The sequence below is a fragment of the Marmota marmota genome, unplaced genomic scaffold (assembly GCF_001458135.2).
Source record: "Marmota marmota marmota unplaced genomic scaffold, marMar, whole genome shotgun sequence".
Taxonomy (NCBI): Eukaryota; Metazoa; Chordata; class Mammalia; order Rodentia; family Sciuridae; genus Marmota; species Marmota marmota.
This window is the reverse complement of record NW_026000294.1, coordinates 6,135,289-6,161,538: the sequence shown is the minus strand read 5'-3', so window position 1 is coordinate 6,161,538 and position 26,250 is coordinate 6,135,289. Positions and strand designations below refer to the sequence as shown.

Below are 26,250 nucleotides of genomic sequence, written 5' to 3'. Positions count from 1 at the left end.
AACCCAGGGGTGTTCTACCACCAAGCTACTTCCCCAGCTCTTTTATTTTATTTTTGGTACCAGGAATTTAACCCAGGGGCACTTTATCACTGAACCACATCTCCAGCCTTTTTTTATTTTGAAGACAGGGTCTCAGTAAATTGCTTGGGGCCTTGCTAAATGGCTGAGGCTGGCTTTGAACTTGCGATCCTCCTTTCTCAGCCTCTGGAGCCTCTGGGATTACAGGAGTGCATCACTGCACCTGGATTAATTTTTTTTTTTTTTTAAATTTTGAGACAGGATCTTGCTAAGTTGCTGAGGCTTGCCTGGAACTTGTGGTCTCCTGCCTCAGCCTCACGAGGCACTGGAATTACAGGTATGAACCACAGTGCTCGGCTTGACTGTGTGTATTTTTATACCCATATTCATGTGTCTGTATGGTTAGAATGTTTCACTGTATATCATAAATTTAAGAGTATATACATATTTGTGACTGTTCATAAAATGGCAAAGCTCTGGGCTAGGGTATATAGTTCATTGTTAGAATGCTTGCCTAGCATGCACAGACCTTGAGATTGATTCCTAGCACCACAAACCAAACCAAAACAAAACAAACAAAAAGGTAAAGTTTTTTTTTTTAGCTATGACAGGTTCCATTTCTATATCTGCTCTGTCTCTCTCTTCCTCTGTTTCCCTCTCTCCCTTTCCCCCACTCAACCCCATACTGGAGAGTGAATCTAGGGATGCTTTACCACTGGCTACATCCCTGTCTTTTTATTTTATTTTATTCTTTTATTTTAAGACTAGGTCTCTCTAGTAACACAAACTGGCCTCAAACATAGAATTCTCCTGTCCCAGACTCCTGAGTAACTGAAATTATAGGCATGTACCACTGTGCCTGGCTATTTTCTTATTTGTAATAGTAACAGCCACTAAAAATTTTTGGCCACTTGTGCACTTAAGCACTTATTTGTGTTTTGTGCTCTTGGAGGTATTAATTCATTTTATCCACACAACCTTATGAAACAGCTAATAGTATTAAAGATGAAGACTTCTATAGCTAGAGTAATAAAGCATAACTAGGTCACAGTGCTAGGTAGTGTGATTTTTCAAGCCTGTGTCCAGGATACAAATGTGGACTCCTTATCTCACAAGATTTTCAGAATTAAATAAGATGGCAAATATGAGGAACATTGTTAAGTGGAAACTGCTAGGTGAATGCTAGGTAGCATTTTTCCCAGGTTCTATTGCCTAAGCCCTTTGGACCCTTAGTCACCACCTGTGAATGCTTGTTCATTGTATGCTGCAGGTCTGTATACTAGTTTCTCCTGGGAATATTTCCAAGCTTACCATGTGCTTCTCCAATTGTGGAACTCTTACCTGGGCCAGTTTTCTCTCTAGATAGTAAGTTCAATGCACAACTGTCTTGCTGATACCTTTCTGAAAAGGAAGCTTGAATATGGTCATGTTGCATTCAGATTTGTAATGAACAAAGAACACTCCTTCCTGTTGAAGGTTCCAAGGAATGGCTATTTGTGTGACCATATATGGTCCTGTATGTAGATGCATGTGAGTATATCTGTATTTTATTAGTGAATATGAGTATTGGCATCATGTGAGAGCTGGAATAACTCTGAGAACTCATTCTATATTATATTATTTTTTTACTAGAGGTTATACCAGGGGTGCTTAATCACTGAGCCACATTGCCAGCCCTTTAAACATTTTTTTTTTCTAATTTTGATACAGGGCCCCAAAAGTTGATGAGGCTGGCCTCAGACTTGTAATACTCCTGCCTCAGCTTTCCTAGCCACTGGGATTACAGGCATGTGCCACTGTGCCTGACTAGACCACATTTTTTATATTTCTATATTTGTGCATTTGTGTGTGTGTGTGTGTGTGTGGGGGGGGTACTCGGGATTGAACCCAGGGCCTTGTGCATTTGAGGCAAGCACTCTACCAACTGAGCTATATCCCCACACCTCATTTGTGCATTTTTTTAGATTGTAAAATTTTGATGACTCTCAAAAAATAAGAACTATGTCATTTAGCTATATATTCCATTATTTATTTATTTAAATTTTGAGTCAGGATATTTCTAAGTTGCTGAGTCTGGACTCAGATTTATGATCTTCCTGTCTCAATCTCCTGAGTTGCTGCGATTATGGGCATACACCATCACACTTGGCTATTGTATTATTATTATTATTATTATTAGTTTTGGTACCAGGGATTGACCTCAGGGGCACTTGACAACTGAGTCACATCCCCAACTCTATTTTGTGTTTTATTTAGACAGTGTCTCACTGAGTTGCTTAGGTCCTCACTTTTGCTGAAGCTGGTTTTGAACTCGTGATCCTCCTGCCTCAACCTGCTGAGCTGCTGGGATTACAGGTGTGCACCACTGCACCTGGCTATTGTATTATTTTATAGATGGGAAACTTAGCTTCATTAAGGTGAAAAAACTTGCCTAAACTCACTCTTTAAACCAGTGGCAGAACTTGGACTAGAGCCAACTAGAGCCAACATTAGCAATAGTTGTTATGGCCCACTTACTGGGCCTTCATCACCACATCTGGCAATAAATACACAGAGATCTCTATGACATGACATCCACTCTCAAAGAGTTTGTAGGCCAATCTAGGAGATGAAGATATTTATCAGGCAGCTCAGAAATGTAATGATACAAAGTCTGGTTTAATTCAGTTGAGTGCTATACAGAGTAAGTAGCTTTTCAAAGGGCAGTGATATGGAGAAGCTGGAGATGACCTTCTGGAATAGTTGGAAAATAAGTTAGCTCTTGAAGTAGAAATACAGAAATTATGGTTTGTGGGAGACGTAAGGAAAAATTAACAGACTGTATCCAGGATTGAGAAGGTACAGAAAGAAACTAGTAGTGACTATCTTCCACGTTCCAAACTGATTTCATCAGAGGCCTTTCATGTAAATTTTCTGATTTGTTTCTCCAAGGTGATATTATTATACCAACTTCACAGATGAGAAAATAGTTTCAAAGTTGTAAAATAATACCCAAGGCTAGAAAAACAATCAGTGCAAGAGCCAGATTTTAGAAAGAAGAACCCCCAAACAGATCCTCCCTTACATTAAGGGCTTTCCTCTTCCTCCTCCCTGTCTNACTCCAACTCTTCTTCCTCCCTCCTCCTCCTCCTCCTCCTTCATTTTTTTTTTTGGTACAGGGAATTGAACTCGGGGGCACTTTACCACTGAGCTACATTCTTGGCACTTTTTACTTTTTATTTTGAGAAAAGGTCTTGCTAAGTTGTTTATGGCCTTGGGAAGTTGCTGAGGCTGGCCTTGAACTTGCAATCCTCATATCTCAGCTTCCTGAGTTGCTGGGATTACAGGTGTGTGCTACTGTGTCTCGTTCATCAAGGACTTTCTGAAAAATGTAATTTGGAGACTATGGAGTAACACTTGTATGATTGCTGTGTATGGAGAGACCTGAGAGTTTGTAAGGAAGTCTGTTTTTTTTTTTTTTTTTAATCAGGGTAAATAAATGGGCCTAGCTGGGGTACATTTCTGGGACTTTCCTATCCATATATAAATCAGTGCATAGCTTTTAATTTCTTATGGTGTGTGTGTTGTGTTGGGGATTTAATTTCTATTTAATAGTCACTATTTCTGGGCTGGGCCGGTAGCTCACGCTCATGTATAAGGTCCTAAGTTCCGTTCCCAGAGCCAGAAAGAAAAAAGTCCCTCTTTCATGTGCTTGTGTTGAAGATTTAGTGAAATAATTTTTATAATCCACTGAACATGGTATTTTGTATGTGGCAATCTTGCAATGAATGGTAACTATCATCATCATCATTATTATTATCTCTATGTATGTATGTCTATTTCTAATGTGATCTCAATCACATGTAATTGTGTATTTTAAAGGGTGTGTATTTTTTCCTAGATATAGCTTGGATTTGGGCATATGCATGTTTTCTGTGCATATACATGAGTGTCCAACTATGTTTTCATGGAAGGTAGTATGGCATGGCAATTAAGATCATAGGTGCTGGAGTCATACTCCCTGGGATCAAATCCCAACTCTACCGATTGTTAACTAGATGGCCTTGGGCAAATTACTTTACACCTCTGTTCTGCAGTTCCTCCACTGTAATATGGGGATAATAATAGGCATCTATTTCATAGAGTGGTTGTGAGGATTAAGTGATTTAATCTATGCAAAACACCTAGAATTGTTGTACCATGAACACACAAAAAATACTGATTTATTATTATTATTATTATTCTAAAGGTGACTAAGTCTCTGTGTGACTGTGGTTCTATATGTGTTTGCAAATGTATTTATCTCTACCTTTAAGTAATACCACATATGCCTGTGTATGCAAATATGTGTATATGTGTGTTTATGTGATGTTGTTTTTGTTTCTGAGTTTGGCTAGCTGTGTAATGATATGAAAGCTTTATTCCCAGCCCCCAAAATATAATTTTCTGGTTTATAATGCTGAAATAAGGGGTTAGGAAGCTTGGGTCTAATTCTGAGTCTGAATTGGACCTGTGAAATGGGTTTATACATAGCCTTTGGGATCTGCAAAGAACATTTCTTCTGAAAAATTCAATATATTTCCTGCATTTACTCTTAATTTTTTGTACTGGGGATTGAGCTCAGGATTGCTCAACTACTGAACCATATCCCCAGCCCTTTTCATTTTTTTAATTTCAAGACAGAATCTCACTAAATTGCTTCAGGGCTCACTAAATTGATGAGGCTAGTCTTAACTTTCGATCCTTTTGCTTCAGCCTCCAAAGTTGCTGGGATTACAGGTGCCACCATGCTCAGCTCTCTCATTTGTTTTTTATTTCATTTTAAACTTTTTAAAATAACTTTATTTATTTTAATATTTAGAATATTTTCTTTTATTATTTTTATTAATTAATTAATTTTAATTAGGTACATATGACAGCAGAATGCATTTTGATTAATTGTACAATTGCAGAACAACTTTTCATTTCTCTGGTTGTATACCATGTAGCATCACACTATATGTGTAGTCATACATGTACCTAGGGTAATGATGTCCATCTCATTCCACCATCTTTCCTGCCCCCATACCCTCACCCCTCTTTTTCCCCCTTTGCCCCATCAAAGTTCCTCCATTTCCCCATGTCCCTCCCATTATTGAATCAGCATCCATTTATCAGAAAGAATATTTGGCCTTTGTTTTTTGGGGGGATATGCTTACTTTTCTTAGCATGATATTCTCCAACTTCATCCATTTACCTGCAAATGCCATAATTTTATTCTCTTTTAATGCTGAGTAACATTCTATTGTTATATAGACCACCATTTCTTTATCCATCATCTATTGAAGGGCATCTCAGTTGCTTCCACAGTTTAGTTATTGTGAAATGAGCTGCTATAAGCATTAATGTGGCTGCGTTACTATAGTGTTCTAAGTCTTTTGGATATGGACCAAGGAGAGGGATAGCTGGGTCAAATGGTGGTTCCATTTCAGGTTTTCTTTTTTTAAATATTTTTTTTAGTTGTTGATGGACCTTTATTTTATTCATTTGTTTATATATGGTGCTGAGGATTGAACTCAGTGCTTCACACATGTGAGGCAAGCACTCTACCACTGAGCCACCACTTCAGCCCCCCCATTTGAGGTTTTCTAAGGAATCTCCATACTGCTTTCCATATTGGCTGCAGCAATTTGCAGTCCCACCAGCAGTGTATGACTGTGCCTTTTCCCCCACATTCTCACCAACATTTATTGTTGTCTGTATTATTGATAACTGACATTCTGACTGGAGTAAGATGAAATCTTAGAGTAGTTCTGATTTGCATTTCTGTAATTACTAGAGATGTTGAAATTTTTTTTCATATATTTGTTGATCAAATGTGTATCTTCTTCTGAGAAGTGTGTGTTTAGCTCCTTAGCCCATTTATTGATTGGGGTTTTTTTTTTGTTACATTTTTTGAGACCTTTATATACCCTGGGGTTTAGTGCTCTATCTGAGTTGTGTGTGGCAAAAATTTGCTCCCAAAATGTAGGCTCTCTCTTTAACTCATTGATTGTTTCTTTTGTTGAGAAGAAGGTTTTTAGTTTGAGTCCATCCCATTTATTAGTTCTTGATTTTATTTCTTGAGCTTTAGGAGACTTGTTAAGGAAGTCAGGGAAATCAGTGAAATTTAAACAAAAGAAACAATTCAAAAAACTGACAAAACAAAAAGCTGGTTCTTTGAAAAAATATATTTATTTATTTTTATGGGGTGCTGAGGATCAAACCCAGTGCCTCACATGTGCTAGGCAAGTTCTCTACCACTGAGCCACAACTGCAGCCCTCATTTTAAACTTTTTTGAAGTTTTGCATGTTAATGCATGCAAAATATGCAAAAATACTAACTTTATAGGTCAATATATTTTTACCAAATTAATATACAATCTAACTGGCATATAGTTCAAGAAACCAGATATTGGAAGCATTTACCCTCTTCCCTAATGCTACCTCCTCCTCCTCCTCCTCCTTTTTCTTTTGTGGTGCTGGGAATGGAACTCCAGGCCTCACATATGCTAGGCAAATGCTCTGTCACTGAACTACCCTCCCCCTCTACCCCCATCCTTAATTCTAATAGCATAAATTACTTTTCTGTGATTTTGTATTTTATATCAAATAAGCAATACAGTATTTATGCTTTTGTGTCTCATTTCTTTCTGCAACATTACATTTGTGAGAATTATCCATATTGCAAGCAGTTGTACTTTTGTTTATTATTATTGCCATATAGAATTCCATTGTATGAATAAAATGCAATTTACTCATCATTTTAGTATTCTTGAACATTTTGGCTGTTTCTATTTTGGGTCTTGTAAATGTCTTTTGATGAATTTTTATTTGTTTCTCAACACAATTTACAAATGATGAGAAGTGGCAGCAATGAGTCTTCCCTTTTTGCCTATGGGAAACAGGCAAAAGAAGAATTAGTGACTTGATATAAGTACCAAGTGAGTCTATGTGACTTAATCAGACATTTGGTGCCTCTTTCCTGATCCCTGGGCCAGAGCATATTTTTCCTTCTATACTTTGAAGGAACAAAATTAAGATTTCTGTTCTGAAGGAAGTGATACGTGACTTGCAGTACAGGTGACTTTTTAACTTTGTCCTCCAATATCCCATCTTTAGAGATCACTGAATATTTGTTGAATTGAAAGGAATCAGGTAAGATCAAGAAACTGGGCTAATTGGGATTTGCTCTTTTAGTCACTCCATCTGGCTTTTGTCTCTTCAGTTTTCCAGACACATGCAAAACCCTTTTCTTCTCTTTCTTCCATACCAGCAGCTTTCATTTGCCAGAAAAATGTGGCCCATGGAGCCAGGTCACCTCCTTTGGGCTCTGTTGTTTATGCAATCCTTGTGGCCTCTACTGACGGATGGGGCCACTCGAGTCTACTACCTGGGCATCCAGGATGTACAGTGGAACTATGCTCCCAAGGGAAGAAATGTTATTACAAACCAGACTCTGGACAGTGACTCGTAAGTTTAATCTCTTATGGTATTAGAGTTGGGGTTGTAGATGGAGGGGGACACCACTGATATTAGGAAATGGCCTATTGTTTGTTTGTTTGTTTTTGCGCGTGCGCAAATCAAATCCTGGTGCTGGGAATCAAATCCAGAGCCTAACACTTGCTAGGCAGGTACTCTACCAGTGAGCTACATCCCCAGCCCTTTTTATTTGTTATTTTATCACAGGGTCTCCCTAAGTTGTCCAGCTGGTCTTGACTTTGTGATCCTGCTGCCTCAGCTTCCTGAGTAGCTGGGATTACAGATGTGTAATACCATACCTGGCTAAGAGGTACCCTTTGTCTTTTTTTGTGTGTGTGGTACTGTGGATTAAACCCAAGAAGGGATTAACTACTGAGCCATATCCCCAGCCCTTTTTATTTTTTATTTTGAAACAAGTTCTCACTAAGTTGCTTAGGACCTCACTAACTTTCTGAGGCTGGTTTTGAACTTTTGAGCCTTCTGCCTCAGCTTCCTGAGTTGCTGGGATTATAGGTGTGTGCCACTACACCCAGCAGAGATGCCCTTTTGAGGATCCTTTCCCAGGATGTGGTAGCAGCCAGCTCCCAATTTCTCTAGGCCATACACAAAGAAGCTGGCTTCCTGGGAAGAGAGCTACTTAACTCAGGATCATTTGAAGTCTACTTTTCCATACCAAGGTGCCTCAGCATTTTTAGACTCCTAAAGATAATTCCATATTTCCTTGATTCTAATAGACTTATTAAAAAACATGGAATACATATAGTTTTTGAGAGATGTGTGTGGTGGAGTAATCCTCCCATAGTTTGGTGAAATTATTCTGATTTTAGATATGTGAAAATGTGAAAAAATAAGGTAAGTCTTTTTTTGTGGTACTGGGGATTATAAGGTAAGTCTTATAAGGAAGGAAATGATAGTAATAGTTATCACTAATGTAACACTCTGTGGCAGGTACCATACTAGACATTTACAAACTCTGACTCTTTTAATTTCTACAACAACTCTAGAAAGTAAGTATGAAAAAAGTATATATATATATATATATATATATATATATATATATACACACACACACACACACACACACACACACATACATACATATGTAAGTATGATATGTGTATAGGTATATGCATGTATATACATTTATTGCAGTGTTAGGGATTGAATCTGGGGCTTTTCATATGCTAAGCATGTACTATATCACTGAGCCATATCCTCAACCCCAATGTCCTCATTTTATAGATAAGAAAACTGAGGCTCATTGGGGTCAAGTGATTTGTCCAAGTCTTACAATAATAAAGACTTAGAATTTGAAACTAGGTAATGTAGTTTCAAGGCTGGTATTCTTCTCACTGTTCTGCCTCTCACAGGATTAATGACAGATCAACCTTTCTTTTACTTTTATTTTATGGTACTGGAGATTGAGCCCAGGGATGTTTTACCAATGAGCTACATCCCCATCCCAACACTTTTTTAAAAAAAAATTGAGACAGGGTCTTTTTGAGTTGCTTAGGTCCTCACTAATCATGGCTGGACTTGAACTTGCGTTACTTCTGCCTCAGTCTCCTGAGTCATTGGAATTAAAGGCATGTGCCACCAAACCCAGCCCTGGCTATTTTTTTTTTTTTCTGTGCAGGGGATCACCCCAGGGCCTTGTATATACTAGGCAAACACTCTACCACTAAGCCATATCTCCAGCTCTTTGGCTAACTTTTCTTGATCTTAGAAACTTGCTGGTTTTCCACAAATATCTGTTGAAAAGTATTAATGAATGTTTTAAAGAATGTTTTGTTATCATGACTCACTTTATTTCTCCAAAGCCTCAGAGTTTTTTAAACTTCACTATAACTTTTCTGAGCTCTCTTGAAGAATTATCGCGGGAATAGCAGCTCTGCATTTTATTCTTTTCTTACTTTACTTCTTTTTATGATGCTGGTGACTGAACCCAGGATCTCATGCATGGTAGGCAAGCACTCTGTGGTAACACCTGACCCAAGCATTGTCTTTTTTGACACAATCCACCCATTTAATTTTGGAGTCACAGTCATTGTATTAAAATTTTCCTTGAGGGAATAACTTTGCTGTCCTCATCCCTGAGGCAATAAAATTTATTGAGCTTTTGCAGTTTTCCAAGGACTGTCTGACTCTCTTTAGTATTTGTTATTATTATTATTGTTATTATTATTATTTTGTGATACTGGGAATTGAACCCAAAGCCTTGCCAATGCCAGGCAAATACTCTATCAATCACTGAGCTACATCCCAGCCCTTTATTTTGTGAAGGGTCTGTCTAAATTTACCAAAGATGGCCTTGAACTTGTGATCCTCCTGCCTCAGGCTCCTGAGTGGCTGAGATTACAGATTTGCCACCATGTCCTGCTCCTAAATTCTTAGTTTTTAAAATATATTTTAATACCAGGGATTGAATACAAGGGAATGTAATCATTCAGTCACATCTCCAGCCCTTTTAAATTTTTTTAAAAAATTTTTAGACGGAGTCTCACTAAATTGCTGAGGCTGGCCTTGAACTTGTAATCCTCCTGCCTCAGCCTCAGGAGTCACTAGGATTACAAAAGCATCATCATGCCCTGCTCCATAAATTCTTTATGTATTTTAATTCTTTTTTTCTTGTTGGGCTAGGAATCAAATCCAGGGTGCAAAGCATGCATTCAGCCACTGAGCTACACCCTTGGCCCTATATTTTAATCCTTTTGTCACCAATAACAATTGTCTGACTTAGATACAGTGATAATCTTCATTTTACAGATGGGGAAATTGAACACAGACAAATAACTTGTTCCACATCCCACAAATTTGGAAGTGGTAGAACTGGGATTTAATCCAAGTGGCCTGGCTCTAGAATTTGTGGTCATAACCACTATGCTCTAAGGCTCTCCAAATATAGCAAGATGATGCTAAAACCACATCAATGGGAAATTGATCACTCAAAAGAGTCAGTGCAATAGTCTCCATGACTATATATCAGGTTGAACCATATGAAATTACCATTTGAGGTGGTTAGAAAATGGTCAAATATCATTAATTTCATATGCTTCAACTTATAACTTCGCATTTTTTTCTCACAGTTAAACCTAAAGGTTTCCTCTTGTTTGTCCTAAACAAAGTTGGAAACATTTTTGTCAGCCTTCTCTGGAAATGGAACCTCCAGCAGTTTGAAGATGGTGAAAAATATTGTAACTCTCTTTTCTTCTTTCCCAGAGTGGCTTCCAGTTTTCTCAAGTCAGATAAGAACCGGATTGGGAGCACTTACAAGAAGACCATCTATAGAGAATACAAGGATGACTCATACATGGAAGAAGTAGCCCAGCCTGACTGGTTGGGCTTCTTGGGGCCAGTGTTACATGGTGAGGTGGGGGATGTCATCCTTATCCACCTGAAGAATTTTGCAGCTCATCCTTATACTATCCATCCCCATGGTGTTTTCTATGAGAAAGATTCAGAAGGTAAACCAGTTCATCCTTTGTTTCTCCCACTAGCAACAAATATTTTTCCTTTATTGCCATGTGAGAAGGAAGAGCTAGGAACAAGAATGAACTTTTCTTATTTATTTATCTGAAGTGGCAAAGACTTTGCTCATAGTAAATATTGCTGGAAACTGGCATCAGTTCTGTTTTTCATACATTGTGTGACTTCAGCAAGTCACTGCTCCTCTCTAGGCTTCAGATTCCTTATCAGCAATGTGAAGATACAATCTGAAGACTGAACCCAGAGGTGCTTTACCAGGAAGCTATATCCCCAAATCCTTTTCATTTTTCTGTTGAGACAGTCTCACTAAATTGCCCACTAGTCTTAAAAGGTATGATCTACCTGCCTCAGCCTGCTGAGCTTCTGGGAGTACAGGTGTGTGCCAAGTGCCCAGCTACAGTTTGTTTTGTTTAGTTTTTAATCACAAATAGGTGCTTGAATAGCATTTCAGTAGAATATTTGAGTATACTTTGAAAAGTGAAGTGTGCTGTGAATATAAGGGAGTGTTATTTTAATTACATAGTTTTCTAAAAGGTCCAGATTCTTTTTTCATAAGTATTTTTTAGTTGTAGCTGACACAATACATTTGTTTATTTATTTATTTATTATTTTAAAAATTATATATTTATTTTAGTTGTAAATGGACCTATATTTTATTTATATGCGGTACTGAGACTCGAACCCAGAGCCTCACACATTCTAGGCAAGTGCTCTACCACTGAGCTATAACCCCAGCCCCTATTTATTTATTTTTATGTGCTGCTGAGGATTGAACCTAGGGCCTCACACGTGCTAGGCGAGCGATTTACTGCTGAGCCACAACCGCAGCCCCAAGGTCCAGATTCTTTAAAGAGGGAATTTGGCTTATTTTTTGGCATAGTTTTCAATTTTTAAAATTATTTTTATTTATTTTTTGTTGTTTGTTACTAGGGATTGAACCCTGGGGTACTTCACCACTGAGCTGCCCCACCAGCCCTTTTTATTTTGAGATATGGGCTGCTTGTTAAGTTTCTGAGGCTGGCCTTGTTTGAACTTGAAATCCTCCTACCTCAGTTGGCCAAATTAATGGGATTATAGGCATGCACAACTGTACCCTGATGGTTTATTCTTCTGCTTCTCCCACTATTTAAGGCCTAGAGGCCTATAATACAGAAGTAAGTGAGGAGAATAAAGAGGTAAGTCAGAAGACCCTACTTACTTTGTGGTGAGGATGCAGAGAAGGGGAAACACATGTTCACTGTCAGTGAGAGTGTAAATTAATACAGGTATTATGTAAAAGTATGAAAGGCCCTCAAAAACTAAAAATAGACCAGGTGTGGTAGGGCTCATGTGTAAAATCCCAGCAACTTGGGAGGCTGAGGCAGGAGGAATGCAATTTCGAGGTCAGCCTCAGCAACTTAATGACTCTCAGCAACTTAGCAAGACTCTGTCTCAAAAATAAAAAAAAAAGGGTTGGGGATGTGGCTCAGTGATAAAGCACTCCTAGATTCAATTCCAGTAACAAAAAACCAACCAACCGAAAAAAAAAAAACCCACAAAAAATAAACCCTAAAAATAGAACTATCCTACTATCTAGCAATCCCATTATTGGGTATGTGCTTAAAGGAAATTAAATCAGCAGGATGTAGAGACACCTGCACTTCTATTTTTATAGCAGTACTTATCACAATAGCCAGGGTATGAAATCATCGTAAATGGCTATCAACAGATGAATTTTTAAAGAAAATGTGGTATAGGGCTGTGGATGTGTCTAAGTGATAGAACGGTTACCCAGCAGGTATAAGGCCGTAAGTTTCATTGTCAGCAACACACACACACACACACACACACACACACACACACAAATTGTAGTATGTATATATAATGGAATACTATTTGCCCCTAAAAAGGAGATCATGTCTTTTGTTACAACATGAATGGAACAAGTCATGCACAGAATTAGACCAGGCACAGAAAGACAAGTACCTCATGATTTTACTCATGTGGAATCTAAAACAGTTGATGTCATAGAAGTTGAGAGTAGACTATTAGTCACCATAGAATGGAAAGAGCAGCCGGCTAGGGGAGTTCAGGAGAGGTTGCTAAATGGATACAATGTTACAGTTAGGAGAAAAAAGTTCTGGTTTTCTATGGTACAGCAGGGTGACTATGCTAACAATTAATGAATTGTATATTTCAAGAGTTGCAAAGGAGAATTTTGAATGTTCTCTCTATAAAGAAATGATAAGAATTTAAAGTAATTGATATGGAACAAAGACAGAAGATCCTAATTTGGCCATTAAATCTTTAGACTGAAATTCTGTTTATCTGCATTTTGTTTTCCAAAGTGAGTGCTTGAAGGGAGGGAATTCTGATTTCTCTCTTGCTTCCATGCTGGCCTCTGCTTTGTACTAGAGCACTACTAGAGTAGGCCACGTAACACTTTGTCCTGCCACAGCTTCTTCCCCAATGGCTATCTCATCACGCATCCAGGATATGAAGACTGCTGTACTGGACCTTAGAATCTAATGTTCCTCAAGACTGGACCTATATGCCCTATATGTCTGCCTTCTCTTGGTTTCTGTATTTGCCATGCTCCCTCTCACTCACCTTGATACTAGGCATGTACACTTTCATTCTTTAGGTTCCTTGTATCCAGATGGTTCTTCTGGGCTGCTGAAAGCTGATGACTCTGTTCCCCCAGGAGGCAGCCATACCTACAACTGGACCATTCCAGAAGGTCATGCACCCACCAGTGCTGACCCAGCATGCCTCACTTGGATCTACCATTCTCATGTAGATGCTCCACGAGACATTGCCACTGGCCTCATTGGCCCCCTTGTCACCTGTAAAAAAGGTACAGGCCCCTAGGATAAACTATGAGATACAGTTTGCGACATCTGAGAGAAGCAATGATGTGGTTGAACTACCTTCATGTTGGGCAGTGGCTTGAGGAGTATTATGTCATCACCCTTGTTTATTTATAGAAACAACCCTGCCAAACTCATTTTCCATTATTTTTTTCTATCCATTATGTTTTTAAATTGGCTTATTTTTGTACCAGCAATTGAGCCCAGGGGGGCTTAAACTCTGAGTAACATCCTCAGGCCTTTTTATGTTTTAATTTGAAACAGGATCTTGCTAAGTTTCTTAGGGCCTTGCTGAGTTGCTGAGACTGACTTTGAATTTGTAATCCTCCTACCTCAGCCTTCTAGTAGCTGGGATTATAGGTGTGTACCACTACAACTGGATTTAAATTGATTTTTTAAATTGGTGAATTATAATTATGCACAATACTGGGATTCATTATGCCATATTTGCATGTAATATAATTTGATCAGTTTTGTTCCCCAGTACCTTACTTTTCCCTTCCTGCCTCCCTCCCCTGATCAATAGCTATACTCCTATTATTTTTTTAATTAATGAATTATAATTATGTACATAAGTGGAAGTCATTGTGGTATATTTGTACATGAACACAGTGTAATTTGGAATATTTGGTTCTCCATTACTCCCTCATGAACTCTCTTCCTCCCTCTCTAAAACAAAACCAAAACTAAAACCAACCCCCCCACCAAACAAAAACAGGAGCACAAATTTGTTTCTTATATCATTCTTTTGATATTTATTTTTTAGAAGTAGTTGGACATGACACCTTAATTTTCTTTATTTATTTTTATGTGGTGCTGAGGATTGAACCCAGCGCCTCACATGTGCTAGGCAAGCACTCTACCACTGAGCCACAATCCCAGCCCCTCTTATTTCACTTTTAAAACTCAAATTAGTGATAATGGGAGTCTAGTCACTTTGAAGTAAGAAATATGGTAAGAGTATAGGTGAGGACAGGATTGAAAGTGTGCCCATCAGGGTCTGCTAAGGATTAAAAACTTGATTGGACATAGGATATGCTGAAGGAATAGTCAGGCCTGGAAATTAGGGTATGGCAGGGTATGGTCAGGTTCAAGCCTTGGGTTGAAAACATAGGCAAGGATGGTGGGAGGGAGTTTGGAAATGGAAATTAGCATCGGAAGGCTTTATTTTTGCTTTTCTGTTGCTAACAGAATTTGAAAGCCCCATTTCTTCTTATTCTTTTCTTCTGAATACTTTTTGGAGCTTACTTTTGCTAAGGAAAGGAGGTTCTTTTTTCTTTTCTTGTAGTGCTAGGAATTGAACCCAGGGCCTTGTGCATGCAAGGCAAGTACTCTACCAACTGTGCTATATCCCCTGGCCCTGGAAAGGAGGTTCTTTTTTGTTTGTAGTACTGAGGATTGAACCCAGGGCCTTGTGCATGCAAGGCAAGCACTCTACCAACTGAGCTATATCCCCAGCCTAAGGAGGTTTTTAAGAGCACCTTTCATACTTGCCCTAGGAACCCTGGTTGGGAATGCCCCTCCTCGGCGGCAGGATGTGGACCATAGTTTCTTCCTGCTCTTCAGTGTGGTGGATGAGAACCTTAGCTGGCACCTTGATGAGAACATTGCCACTTACTGCTTAGACCCTGCCTCAGTGGACAAAGAAGATGAGGCCTTTCAAGACAGCAACAGGATGCATGGTGAGCTCCAGTGAAGTGGCTACCTTGTGACAGTAGACACTGATGGAGAGTCTCCATTGGGGGTTACACATACTTGGTTTTTCTTAATGCTCACAAGGACCAGGTGTAGATGGCTTCTCTGTTTTGCGTGGAAGACAGGGAGGTTTCCAGCATTATGAATCAGATCAAGGCCACAGCTAAAATTCCATCCCTGATCTCTGTGTGGACTATGTTCCTGCTGTTAGGCTACCCTGCCTCATAATGTGGAATAGCCAAAGCTATTGATTCCAAAGTCATATTCTGTGCCCTTATTTACTTTAGTGAGTGTTGCTCACTAATACAATTAATTAATATCACTCTGTTTTTTTTAGAAAATATAAGCTGGAAGAATTTTCCACTTGGAGAAAAATGGTTGCTTTCAAGATACTTGCTTATATTCCCCATCCTATTCTGGGCTTATGTTTATAAGGGAAGTGGCTGTATTAATTAAATTAAAAACAAAGTAAGGACATGAAAGCCCAGAGGCATGAGAAGAGAACTGATTTAAAGAATAGAAACAAGTTGGCTTTGCTTTTGTTAATTAAAGAAGTGTGTGTGTGTGTGTGTGTGTGTGTGTGTTTTACCTTTGGTGACAGGGGTGGGCTCAAAGCCAGACAACCTCAAGAGGAGCTGAATGCTCAGAGGAAAGATGTAAAGGATGGCTTAGGCAGTTCAGATTTATCTTGGGCTTTATAAAAATTGATTATAATAGCCATTATAATTAGTCTGCTAATGTGACACTTGTCCTGTGGAAATTTCAAAAGGGTTGAAAGGAAAACCTGAAAGGAAGGAACAGCCAGGAAAATGACCCCATTCCCCAGAGAGCTTCCTCAGATTGCTGGTTTGGAATATTGGCTTTCCCACTTAATAGCTCTGTGGTCTTTACAGAAAAGTAACTTCAACCTTTTTGAGTTTTGGTTTTCTCACTATTTTGAATGACACTAATGATATTTGTGTACTTCCCGGAGCTCTTTGTAATATTTAAATGATATAATGCATGTATGGTCAGTACAGTGTGTTCTTCAAAAACCTCATTTAAATGTTATCAATTGTTGTTGTCAGATGGAAAGGCTTCTCCATTGGTTTGTCCTTTTCTAATACTGGTATTTCCTTTGGGTTTTCTTTTGCAGCAATCAATGGCTTTGTCTTTGGGAACTTACCAGAGCTGAGCATGTGTGCACAGAAGCATGTGGCCTGGCATTTATTTGGCATGGGCAATGAAGTGGATGTCCACACAGCTTTCTTCCATGGACAGATGCTGACCACCCGTGGACACCGCACTGATGTGGCTCACATCTTTCCAGCTACTTTTGTGACTGCTGAGATGGTTCCTCAGAAGCTTGGCACTTGGTTAATTAGCTGTCAAGTGAACAGTCACTTGCAAAGTGAGATCCACCATTTCCGATTCTTGGCATACAGGAATGAGGAGTCAATACTTGTTGATAGAAGGTTGGGCTTCTGGGTTGGGGCCATGAGATAGGTCTTCCAGGAGAGGCATTTTGGTATAAATGGTGAAACATTAAACTAGAAGTCAGGGTCCCTAGGTTCTTTCTTGGCTCTGCCATTAGCTTGCCAAGTAACCTGGACATGTATCTCTTTGGGTTTAAGCTTCCCCTTCTTGAACAGAAGATGGCCCATGGTTGGATAGGTAGGCTTTCAAGCTGCTTTTCTTTTTTTTCTAAGCATTGTAAAGGAACTAAGGTCTGGAATTTTTTTCAGTTGATTAAATGTGCTCAGAATGGCAGATTAAAGGAGAGTAAGGTTTCTGCAGGTCATCATGGAGTATTGAAATGAAGTTTCAGAGAGAAAGTAATGAATGACACTCTAGTTTGGACCTAACAGCAAGAGGGCTATAAGGTTTTGTGTCAGAGGAAAATAGTTAAAGTAATGTTATTGTGCATCAAGGATCATCAGAGGGGAGAAAAAACACATGAGGCAATGTAAAGAGCACTAGATAAGTGATTAGAAATTTTGAGTTGTAAACTCATTCTTTTTTTTTTAAGAGAGAGAGAGAATTTTAATATTTATTTTATTAGTTTTCGGCGGACACAACATCTTTGTTTGTATGTGGTGCTGAGGATCGAACCTGGGCCGCACGCATGCCAGCCACATCCCCAGCCCTGTAAACTCATTCTTATGAAAAATTTACTGTAATGATTTTGGTCAAGTTCCTTCCCATTTCTAGTACTCATTCGCCCCTTTGTAAAATGGGGGAGTTGGTCTAAATAGCCTCTAAAATATTTAGCTATTACTCTCTAGAATTATTTGATGTATGATGAATTAGGAGGTTACTGGGAAAGTTCTATGTGAATATGTGAAATATTTGAGAAGGTGAGGAGTTACAGAGTGGTAGGATAATGAAATCCTGGGTGTAGCTTTGAGAAAATAGAGGGCAGTTTCATGTACTCCATATATCTAGGATCTGTCCTTGGTCCAAAACGTACCTGGGTAAGAGGGCAAATATGGATTTGGGTTAGGGATGCAACATAATAATGGAACAGCATGGACCTAGGAATGAGAGATCTGGATTCAAATCCTAGTGACACCACTTGCTTACCCACCTTGATAAGTTTGGAAGATGGTAATAATGATTCATTCCATCCTCATAGAGCTGTAATTAGGTTACAGATATTAATATGATTTTAAATCTGACAGACTAGGGAAATTATGTGATGAAGATAGTGGATATAAGAGAAGAAAAGGAGCACCCAGGATCTGTATTTAAAAGATGGGAGCTTAAGTCTAAACACTTCCACTGACTAGCTATACAGTTTGGGAAAGTTAATTAGCCTCTCTAATGCTTAGCTTTATTCATGTGTAAAAGGAGACCATTAAAAGTATACAAAAAGTGGTTAAGAAGATTAATAGCAATAACATGTAAAGCACTTGACAGAGGACCTGTTATATGTAGTCAACAAAAACGAATATCCTTTCCTTCTCTTTCTTCATATCTCAGATTTCTTTCTTTCCTTGCTTTCTTACTTCCTGATACTGTGGATTGAACCCAGGGATATACTACCACTGGGCTACATTCCAAGCCCGTTTTAATTATTTTATTTTATTTTAAAAAATAGTTTTAGTTGTTCATGGACACAATACCTTTATTTTATTTCTTTATTTTTTAATGTGATGCTGAGGTTCAAACCTAGTGCCTCTTACATGCTAGGCAAGTGCTCTACCATTGAGCTACAACTCCAGCCCCCTATTTTTTTAAAAATTTAAGACAGGGTCTTGCTTGGCCTTGAACTTGTGATCCTTTGGACCCAGCCTCTGGAGCAGCCACTGAGCGGAGCCATATGTTATATTTCTTTCTTTTTTTTTCTTTGCTTTCTTTTTGGTAGTATGTGGGTTTGAACCTAGTGGGCATTCTACCATTGAGCTATATCCCCATTCTATTTTATTTTTTACTTTGAGATAGGGCCTAATTAAGTTGCCCAGGCTAGCCATGAACTTGTGACCCTGTTGCTTCAGCCTTCCTAGTAGCTGGGACTACAGTGTGTTCCATTGTACCTGGCTACATCTCAGAATTCTAATGTACATTTTAAAAATATTTTTACTTGAGGATGGACACAATACCTTTATTTTATTGATTTATTTTCATGTGGCTCTGAGGATCAAACCCAGTGCCTCACACATTCTAGGCAAGCACTGTACCCCTGAACTACAACCCCAGCCCCCATTTTTTTTTTGATACTAGGAATTAAACCCAAGGGCACTTAACCACTAAACCACATCCCAGCCCTTTTTATTTATTTATTTATTTTTAATTTTGAAGCATGGTCTTACTAAGTTTCTTAGGGCTTCACTTAGTTGCTGAGGCTGGCCTTGAATTTATAATCCTCCTGCCTCAGCCTCCTCAGTCCCTGGGAGTACATGCATGAGCACGCACACCTGGTTCCCAGTCCCCCTTTTTTTATTTATCCACTCATTGAATTTTATACCAGATATGTTTCAATGTAGTTAAAAAATGCTTCTGTTTTTCTTCTTTCACTTTATTCATATCATACTTTCATGTTTTTAAGTTTTTTGAATTATAAAATTGAGTTTACATATTCCCCAGACTTTTAAAATTTTTTTTATTTTGAGACAGGGTCTCACTAAGTTGCGGAGGCTCTCCTTGGACTTGTGATCCTTGTGACTCGGCCTCCAGAGTAGCTGGGATTACAGGCATCAACCACCATGCTCAGCTTACCTCTCTTTTAAATTTGATGTGCCCAGGAGAGAAAGTGGCCCATTTTGATGTTGGGTAAAAAGATTAGTGCAGGGTGGGAGGAAAAAACAATTAGAGGAGCAAGCTGAGTGCTCTGGGTAGAAATCCTGGTAGAATGGGATCAGCCATGATGTTCTTCCTGCAGATGGCATGCAGGCACTCTACAAGGTCAACTCTTGCTCCACGGCTCCTCCTGTGGACCATCTTACAGGCAAAGTCCGGCGGTACTTCATTGAGGCCCATGAGATTCGATGGGACTATGGCCCAATGGGGCGTGATGGCAGTACTGGGAAAAGTTTGAGAGAGCCAGGAAGGTAAGAGGCCGAGGGCTTTCTCTTCCTATCCCTGCCTAAACATCTATTATCTCCCTTCCAGAAATATCTCATTTCACTTGGGGATCACAGTGATTGTCTGGCTAGGGTTACTGTTAGCCAATTTCTTTTTGGCCCCTGGGAGAGCTTGCTTTTGGGGAAGCTATAGGTAGCAAAGCTTTTGGTAAGGTTATGTCATATCTGCAGCAAAGGGTCCAAACATATTTTGAGACCATTCCTGCGGTAATCCCTGGAAATGTTCAGAAAGGAAAGCCCAGGTGGGACCAGTTCCTGCATGAGTTGAAATGACTTTTCTCTACTTCTTTACTTTATCCATTACTTACTTCCTTGTTCCTTCCTTTTTTTTTTTTTTGCATAATCCAGAGGAAGCATTTGAGGAGGGTTATAAAAATCACTCTATGATTTTGGGTATAGCTATTCCATACCCATCCTTTTGGAGGGATTTCTCCAGGTTTTCTTGCCTCATCCATGAACAGATGTGGACAAATTGAGCAGGAAGTTAGTGTCCTATTTTGTAGCCAGGATGTCAGTTATACCAATTTACTAGGTAATTGGCGATGCCAGGTTGTTTTTTTTCTTTTGTGGTACTGGGGATTGAGCCCAGGGCCTCACTCATGCTAGACAAGCACATTATCAGTAACTACATCCCCAGCCCTTTTTATGTTTTATTTTGAGCCAGGGTCTTACTAATTTGCTTGGTGTCTTGCTAAGTTACTGAAGCTGGCTTTGAACTTGTGATCCTCTTACCTCAGTTACATGAGTATCTGGGATTATAAGTGTATGCCACCACATTTGGTGACACCAGTTCTTTCACAGAACAGGCACATAGTAGATTACTAAGAGAGGACATAGGGGAAACTCCTCGGGCATCCATTGTGTTTATTCTTTTTTTTTCATTTTAAATATTTTTTTAGTTGTCAATGGACGTTTATTTTATTTATTTATATGTGGTGCTGAGAATCGAACTCAGTGCCTCACACATGCTAGGCAAGTGCTCCACCACTGAGCCACAGTCCCAGCCCTAGTGTTTATTCTTTCAGGAGGAAATAATGAAGTGAGTCTGAAGAAAAGTAAGGCAAGTTGGCACTTGAGTTTCAGAATGTTATCTAGTCACCACCTGGGCTTGCCCACTTAGTGGGCTTTCATTTTGGTGTGAAAGCCTATTAAAAATTTTGAGATGGGATCTCATTATATTGTGCAGGCTCATCTTGAGCTCATGGGTAGAATTGATCCTGCCTCACATCTTCTTAGGTGCTGGTATGATAGGCACATGCCACCATTCCTGCCTAATTTTTGTGGTGCTAGGGAATTGAACCCAGGACCTCATGCATGCTAAGTAAGCCCTTTTACCACTGAATCACATCCCCAGACCCTGGACAGTGCTATTCTTGATTAAGGAGAGAAAGTATTCGTAGTACCTGAGGATAATTAAGGACACTGATATAGGCTATGTAATTTGGGAGGGCAGAACTGATTCCAGTACTTACAAGGAATAATATCCCAGCTCCTGATAAAGAATAACTTCCATAATTAAAATTATCTAATAGTAAAGGGTATTATATTTTCTGAAAATGAATTCTTTGTCTTTGGAAAGGTTAAAACAGAAGCCATATATCACTTATTGGTGGAGATACCTTCAATGGTGGGAATTAATCTGGAAGATCTCTGAGGTCCTTCTAATCATAAAGGTCCATAACTTGATAAGATTAAGGGTGAGGTGGGATCTATTTGATGGTCAGTGAAGTTGTGAGACATTTACCTCCTTATATGCCAGTGGTTCAGATAAGTTCTTCCAGAAGAACTCCACTCGAATTGGAGGTACTTACTGGAAAGTTCGATATGAAGCCTTCCAAGATGAGACATTCCAAGAGAAGTTGCAACTGGAAGAAGATAAGCATCTTGGAATCCTTGGTGAGCAATATTTTATTTATTTTTGTGAGCAAGATTTTAATTAATAAAATTTATTGCCTAGGTCAGAGAAGTAAGAAGGATATGGGAACTAGAACCTGAGAGTGGTGAAAAAGGATTATGGATCTGAATTTGTTTGAAAAACACTAGGTTAAGCATAGTCAAATAGTGATCTTTGCTGTAGGATTTCCAAGAGCCTTGAATTTATTTTTGTTCATCATGAATCTCCAAGATAGACATAGAGTTTATAGAATTTCTCATACTTACTTTACTACTGATCGTTTCTTGGTAATATATTCTAGTACCACTTTTGTACAGACCATACTTTTAGAATTGCTTCTCTAGGGTCATTCCTGAAAGGTATAAGGCAGTAAGCTTGTTCAGATATTTGGCAATCTTGGACCAGGAGCAGATTGGTACATATAGATGTGCTTGCTGTGGTGAAGGTTGCAGAAATAAGATTAGAGTCTGACCTTGAAGAAAATATTCAGAAGGTTGATAGCACAGTATTAAAAGAGTTTATAGCAAGATTATATGTGGTTTAGTCACTTGGTGGAACCAGGAAATAGAATAGGTCAGATGGGACAAAACTTTGGAAATGAAAGTACCGTAATGAGCCAAACTCTGGAGACAAGCGTGTGTCAAGTTTATTCTAGATCCTTAGGGTGGATAATAGTCCATATACCGGAAAGATAGAATAATATAAGTAAGAGAAATTCACTCTAAGGAAGAGAAGTTAAGTAGAGTATGAAGGTGTTGTCTTGACTTGGGCTCAGGATGGGTCCTCAGTTTTTGAGCAGAGGTAGAGCTTCAGGTATGGAAATTGAGTAGAAAACCAAGCCAGAGACTCTGACCTTAGGTTAGAGCCAGCATAAATGCTTACATTATTTCTTGGTACTTTTCGTTGGCTTTAAAAGTGACCCAAATATGTTAGAGGTGGGGTGAGTAGTGAAGCATAGAAAAGTTCAGAAGCTGTGACTTAGACTAGCTAGTCCAGGACCTGGAGACAGAATATAATAATTACCTTAACTTAGAATTGGTTTAAGACTGAGATAACCCACTCGGATAATAAAATTAGGGGAAACAGGTTTGGATCTGACAGTGATTGGGAGAAAGACCTGGCATTAGATCCTGGCTCTGCAACTAACGTGCCATTTGAATTTGTGTATGTCAATTCCACCTCTCTGAGCTGAAGTTTCCTCATCTGTAAATTGGAGATAATAACCTCTGCCCTGTATGCCTTAGAATGATATTTGAGGATAAAAATGAGATAGTGGATTTTACAGTGCTTTTTATAATTGTAAATTGCAGTATATTTGGAATGGATTATTCTTATTCTTTCTTGTCAAGACTAGAGTTCTTTCTGCTTTCACTTACCTTTTCTTTTCCTTCATCTCTTTCAGTTTCTTTCCTTCATCTTTGTCTTCTTTCTCATTGTCTCCCCCTTCCTATTTTCCAGGGCCAGTGATCCGGGCTGAGGTGGGTGACATCATCCAGGTGGTCTTCTACAACCGTGCCTCCCAGCCATTCAGCATGCAGCCCCATGGGGTCTTTTATGAGAAAAAATATGAAGGCACTGTGTATAATGATGGTGAGCTAGCAAGGTTTTCAATAAATGTGGGCTGGCTGGTGGTAGCTAGTGGTTGTAGAGAGCGAATCAATGTCTCTTTTCCCATGCCATTATTTTGTTATAAACATTTTAATGAGTATATAATACTTTATCACATAGATATGTTATAATTTATTTAACTAATCTTCCATTGTTTCAACATACAGGTTTTTTTGTACTTTTGAACATTGTAAGTCAGATTACAATGTGTGAATATATACACCCTAGCTTAGATTTCTGAGAATCTAATATTTTAGATTCTTAGGAAAGAATCCTAGAAGTGGAATTATTGGGTAACTATTTTTTTGTTTTATTTTGTTTTCATTTTTCTTTTTTGTAATAGATTTTTTTTTAAAATATTTTTTTTAGTTGTAGGTGGACACAATACCGTTTTATTTTACTTTTGTGGTGCTGAGGATTGAACCCAGGGCCTCACACATGCGAGACAAGTACTCCACTGCTGAGCCACAGCCTCTTTTTGTAGATTTTATTTGATACCAGGGATTAAACCCAAAGGCTCTCTACAACTTAGATATACCCCCAACCCCTTTTTCAAATTTCAAGACAGGGTTCTGACATGTTGCTAAGGCTGGCCTTAAACTTGACATTCTCCTTCCTCAGTCTCCTGAGTCATTGGTATTATAAGTATATGCCACCATGTCTGGCTTAATTTCTTTTTTTCTCTGAGAATATTAGCACATTGCTGATTCTAACCCAAAATGCAAAAAGAGACACTGAAAGCATAAAGGGCAAATTTTCAGACAAGTCTAAAATAAAAGAACATCCTGCAAGGCAAATTTTCTAATCTTAAAGAAGGAAATACTGAGTGGGGCCACAATTAGGTATATGACAACCGAATGTGACCTACAAACCTTGCCTGGTCCTGGTTATAAAAATAGATTTAAGAGACATTTTGGTGATAATTGAAAAATTTTTTATATAGACTAGATATTAGATATTATTAGGAAATTTTCTTAGGTTTGGTTAAGATATTATAGGAACATAGGAGATACTTGCTTTGAGAATAAAATGTTGTGACATTTGCATTTGCTTCAAAATGATGCAACAAGCTGGGCACAGTGGCACATGCCTGTAATTCCAGCAGTTTGGGAAGCTGAGGCAGGAGGATCACAAGTTTGAGGCCAGTCTCAGCAAATTAGGAAGGCTCTAAGAAACTGAGTGAAACCATATCTCAAAATAAAAATTAAAAAGGCTGGGGATGTGGCTCTTTGGTTAAGTGCCCTTTGGGTTCAATCCCTGTATCCAAAAACAACAAAACAAAACAAAACAAAACAAAAAAAACTCAACAAAAGCAAACAAACAAAAACCATGTTTGTGTGTGGATTTTTGTACATAGATAAATTAGGATGGCAAAACACTAATAATAGACTTTCGGTGGTAAGCTGATCATTGTACCATTCTTTATATATATTTTTAGTTGTAGTTGGACACAATACCTTTATTTTGTTTATTTATTTTTATGTGGTGCTGAGGATTGAACCCAGGGCCTCGCATATGCTAGGCGAGTGCTCTACTGCTGAGCCACAACCCCAGACCCATTGTACCATTCTTTAAAGTGTCCTAAGCTTAGAAAATTTAAAGAATGAGGAACAATGGATGAATATGAAAAGTTGAAAATGTACCAAATTATACTCCCTTGTTATAAGCTATACTACAAATACTGTTGTATATGCTTTTATGCCCACTTTTATGATTATTTTTCAGCATATGTGTGTGTGTGTATATATTATATATATATTATTTTTAGCATGGGGCCTCACTCTGTTCCCTAGCCTTTTTTCCAGCTTGGGACCTCAAGAGATCCTCTAGTTTCAGCCTCCTGAGAAACCGATACTAAGACATTCAGCTCCATGCCTGGCCCAAATATATTTCTAAGATTTAGACTTGATGAATTAGAGGATGCATATTAAAATTTTGCACCTATATCCAAATTGCTCTCTGAAGAGATTTGTAGTCTCATCAATTTGGAGTTCTATCAAGGTACTTGAGAGGGACCCATTCTTTACAACCTTATTAACACTGGGGCAGTTTTTATTGTTGTTTGTTTGTTTTGGGGGGATTGAGCCCAGGGGTGCTTTACAACTGAGCTACATCCACGGCTCTTTTTATTTTTTGAGACAGGGTCTAATTTACTGAGCTTCTTGCTAAGTTGCTGAGGCTGGACTGGAACTTATAATCTTCTCTCAGTCTCCTAAGTCACTAGGTTTACAGGCATGCACCTGTAATCTTTGGCAAAATGAGAGCATTGTAGGCAGATAATTCAACAAAATCATTTTTTTGGCAGGCAGATTAAACCCAGTGGTACTTTACCCCTGAGCTACATCCCCAGGTTTTATTTTTATTTTTTAAATTTTGAGACAGGATCTCACTCACTATGTTGTTCAGGGTCTTGCTAAATTGAAGTCACTATTGTTTTGATTTTTTGATTTACATTTTTTGATTATGTTGACATTCTTGTCAGTATTTAATACATATCTCTTGTTCTTTTTTTAATTACTACTATGGATTGAACCCAGGGGCGCTTAACCACTGAGCCACATCCCCAGCCCTTATACATATCTTATTTATTTCTGTGCATGAAACTTTTTAAGGCTCTTTCTTTTCTTCTCTCTCTCTCCCTCCCCCCCTCCCTCCTCCT

At 38.6% G+C, this 26,250-nt stretch overlaps 1 protein-coding gene and 1 non-coding gene across 7 annotated transcripts in view; one reads left to right on the top strand and one right to left on the bottom strand.

Moving 5' to 3' along the window:
- The window catches only part of Heph (hephaestin), an 84,665-nt gene that overhangs the window by 4,229 nt on the left and 54,186 nt on the right, over positions 1 to 26,250 (top strand). For 4 of the 6 annotated variants that reach the window (XM_048797170.1, XM_048797171.1, XM_048797169.1 and 1 more), the window contains exons 3-11: positions 280 to 355; positions 7,292 to 7,488; positions 10,717 to 10,961; positions 13,607 to 13,819; positions 15,332 to 15,514; positions 16,663 to 16,917; positions 19,888 to 20,056; positions 21,849 to 21,985; positions 23,442 to 23,573. In XM_048797170.1, coding sequence (XP_048653127.1) covers positions 7,313 to 7,488; positions 10,717 to 10,961; positions 13,607 to 13,819; positions 15,332 to 15,514; positions 16,663 to 16,917; positions 19,888 to 20,056; positions 21,849 to 21,985; positions 23,442 to 23,573 — 1,510 coding nt within the window. In that variant the 5' untranslated portion in view covers positions 280 to 355; positions 7,292 to 7,312. The remainder of the gene's footprint in view (positions 1 to 279; positions 356 to 7,291; positions 7,489 to 10,716; positions 10,962 to 13,606; positions 13,820 to 15,331; positions 15,515 to 16,662; positions 16,918 to 19,887; positions 20,057 to 21,848; positions 21,986 to 23,441; positions 23,574 to 26,250) is intronic. The other 2 variants (XM_015501653.2, XM_048797172.1) reach the window with 2 other exon arrangements.
- Trnal-caa lies at positions 1,885 to 1,957 on the bottom strand. Its single transcript has one exon. It is a non-coding gene; the product is annotated as a tRNA-Leu (tRNA).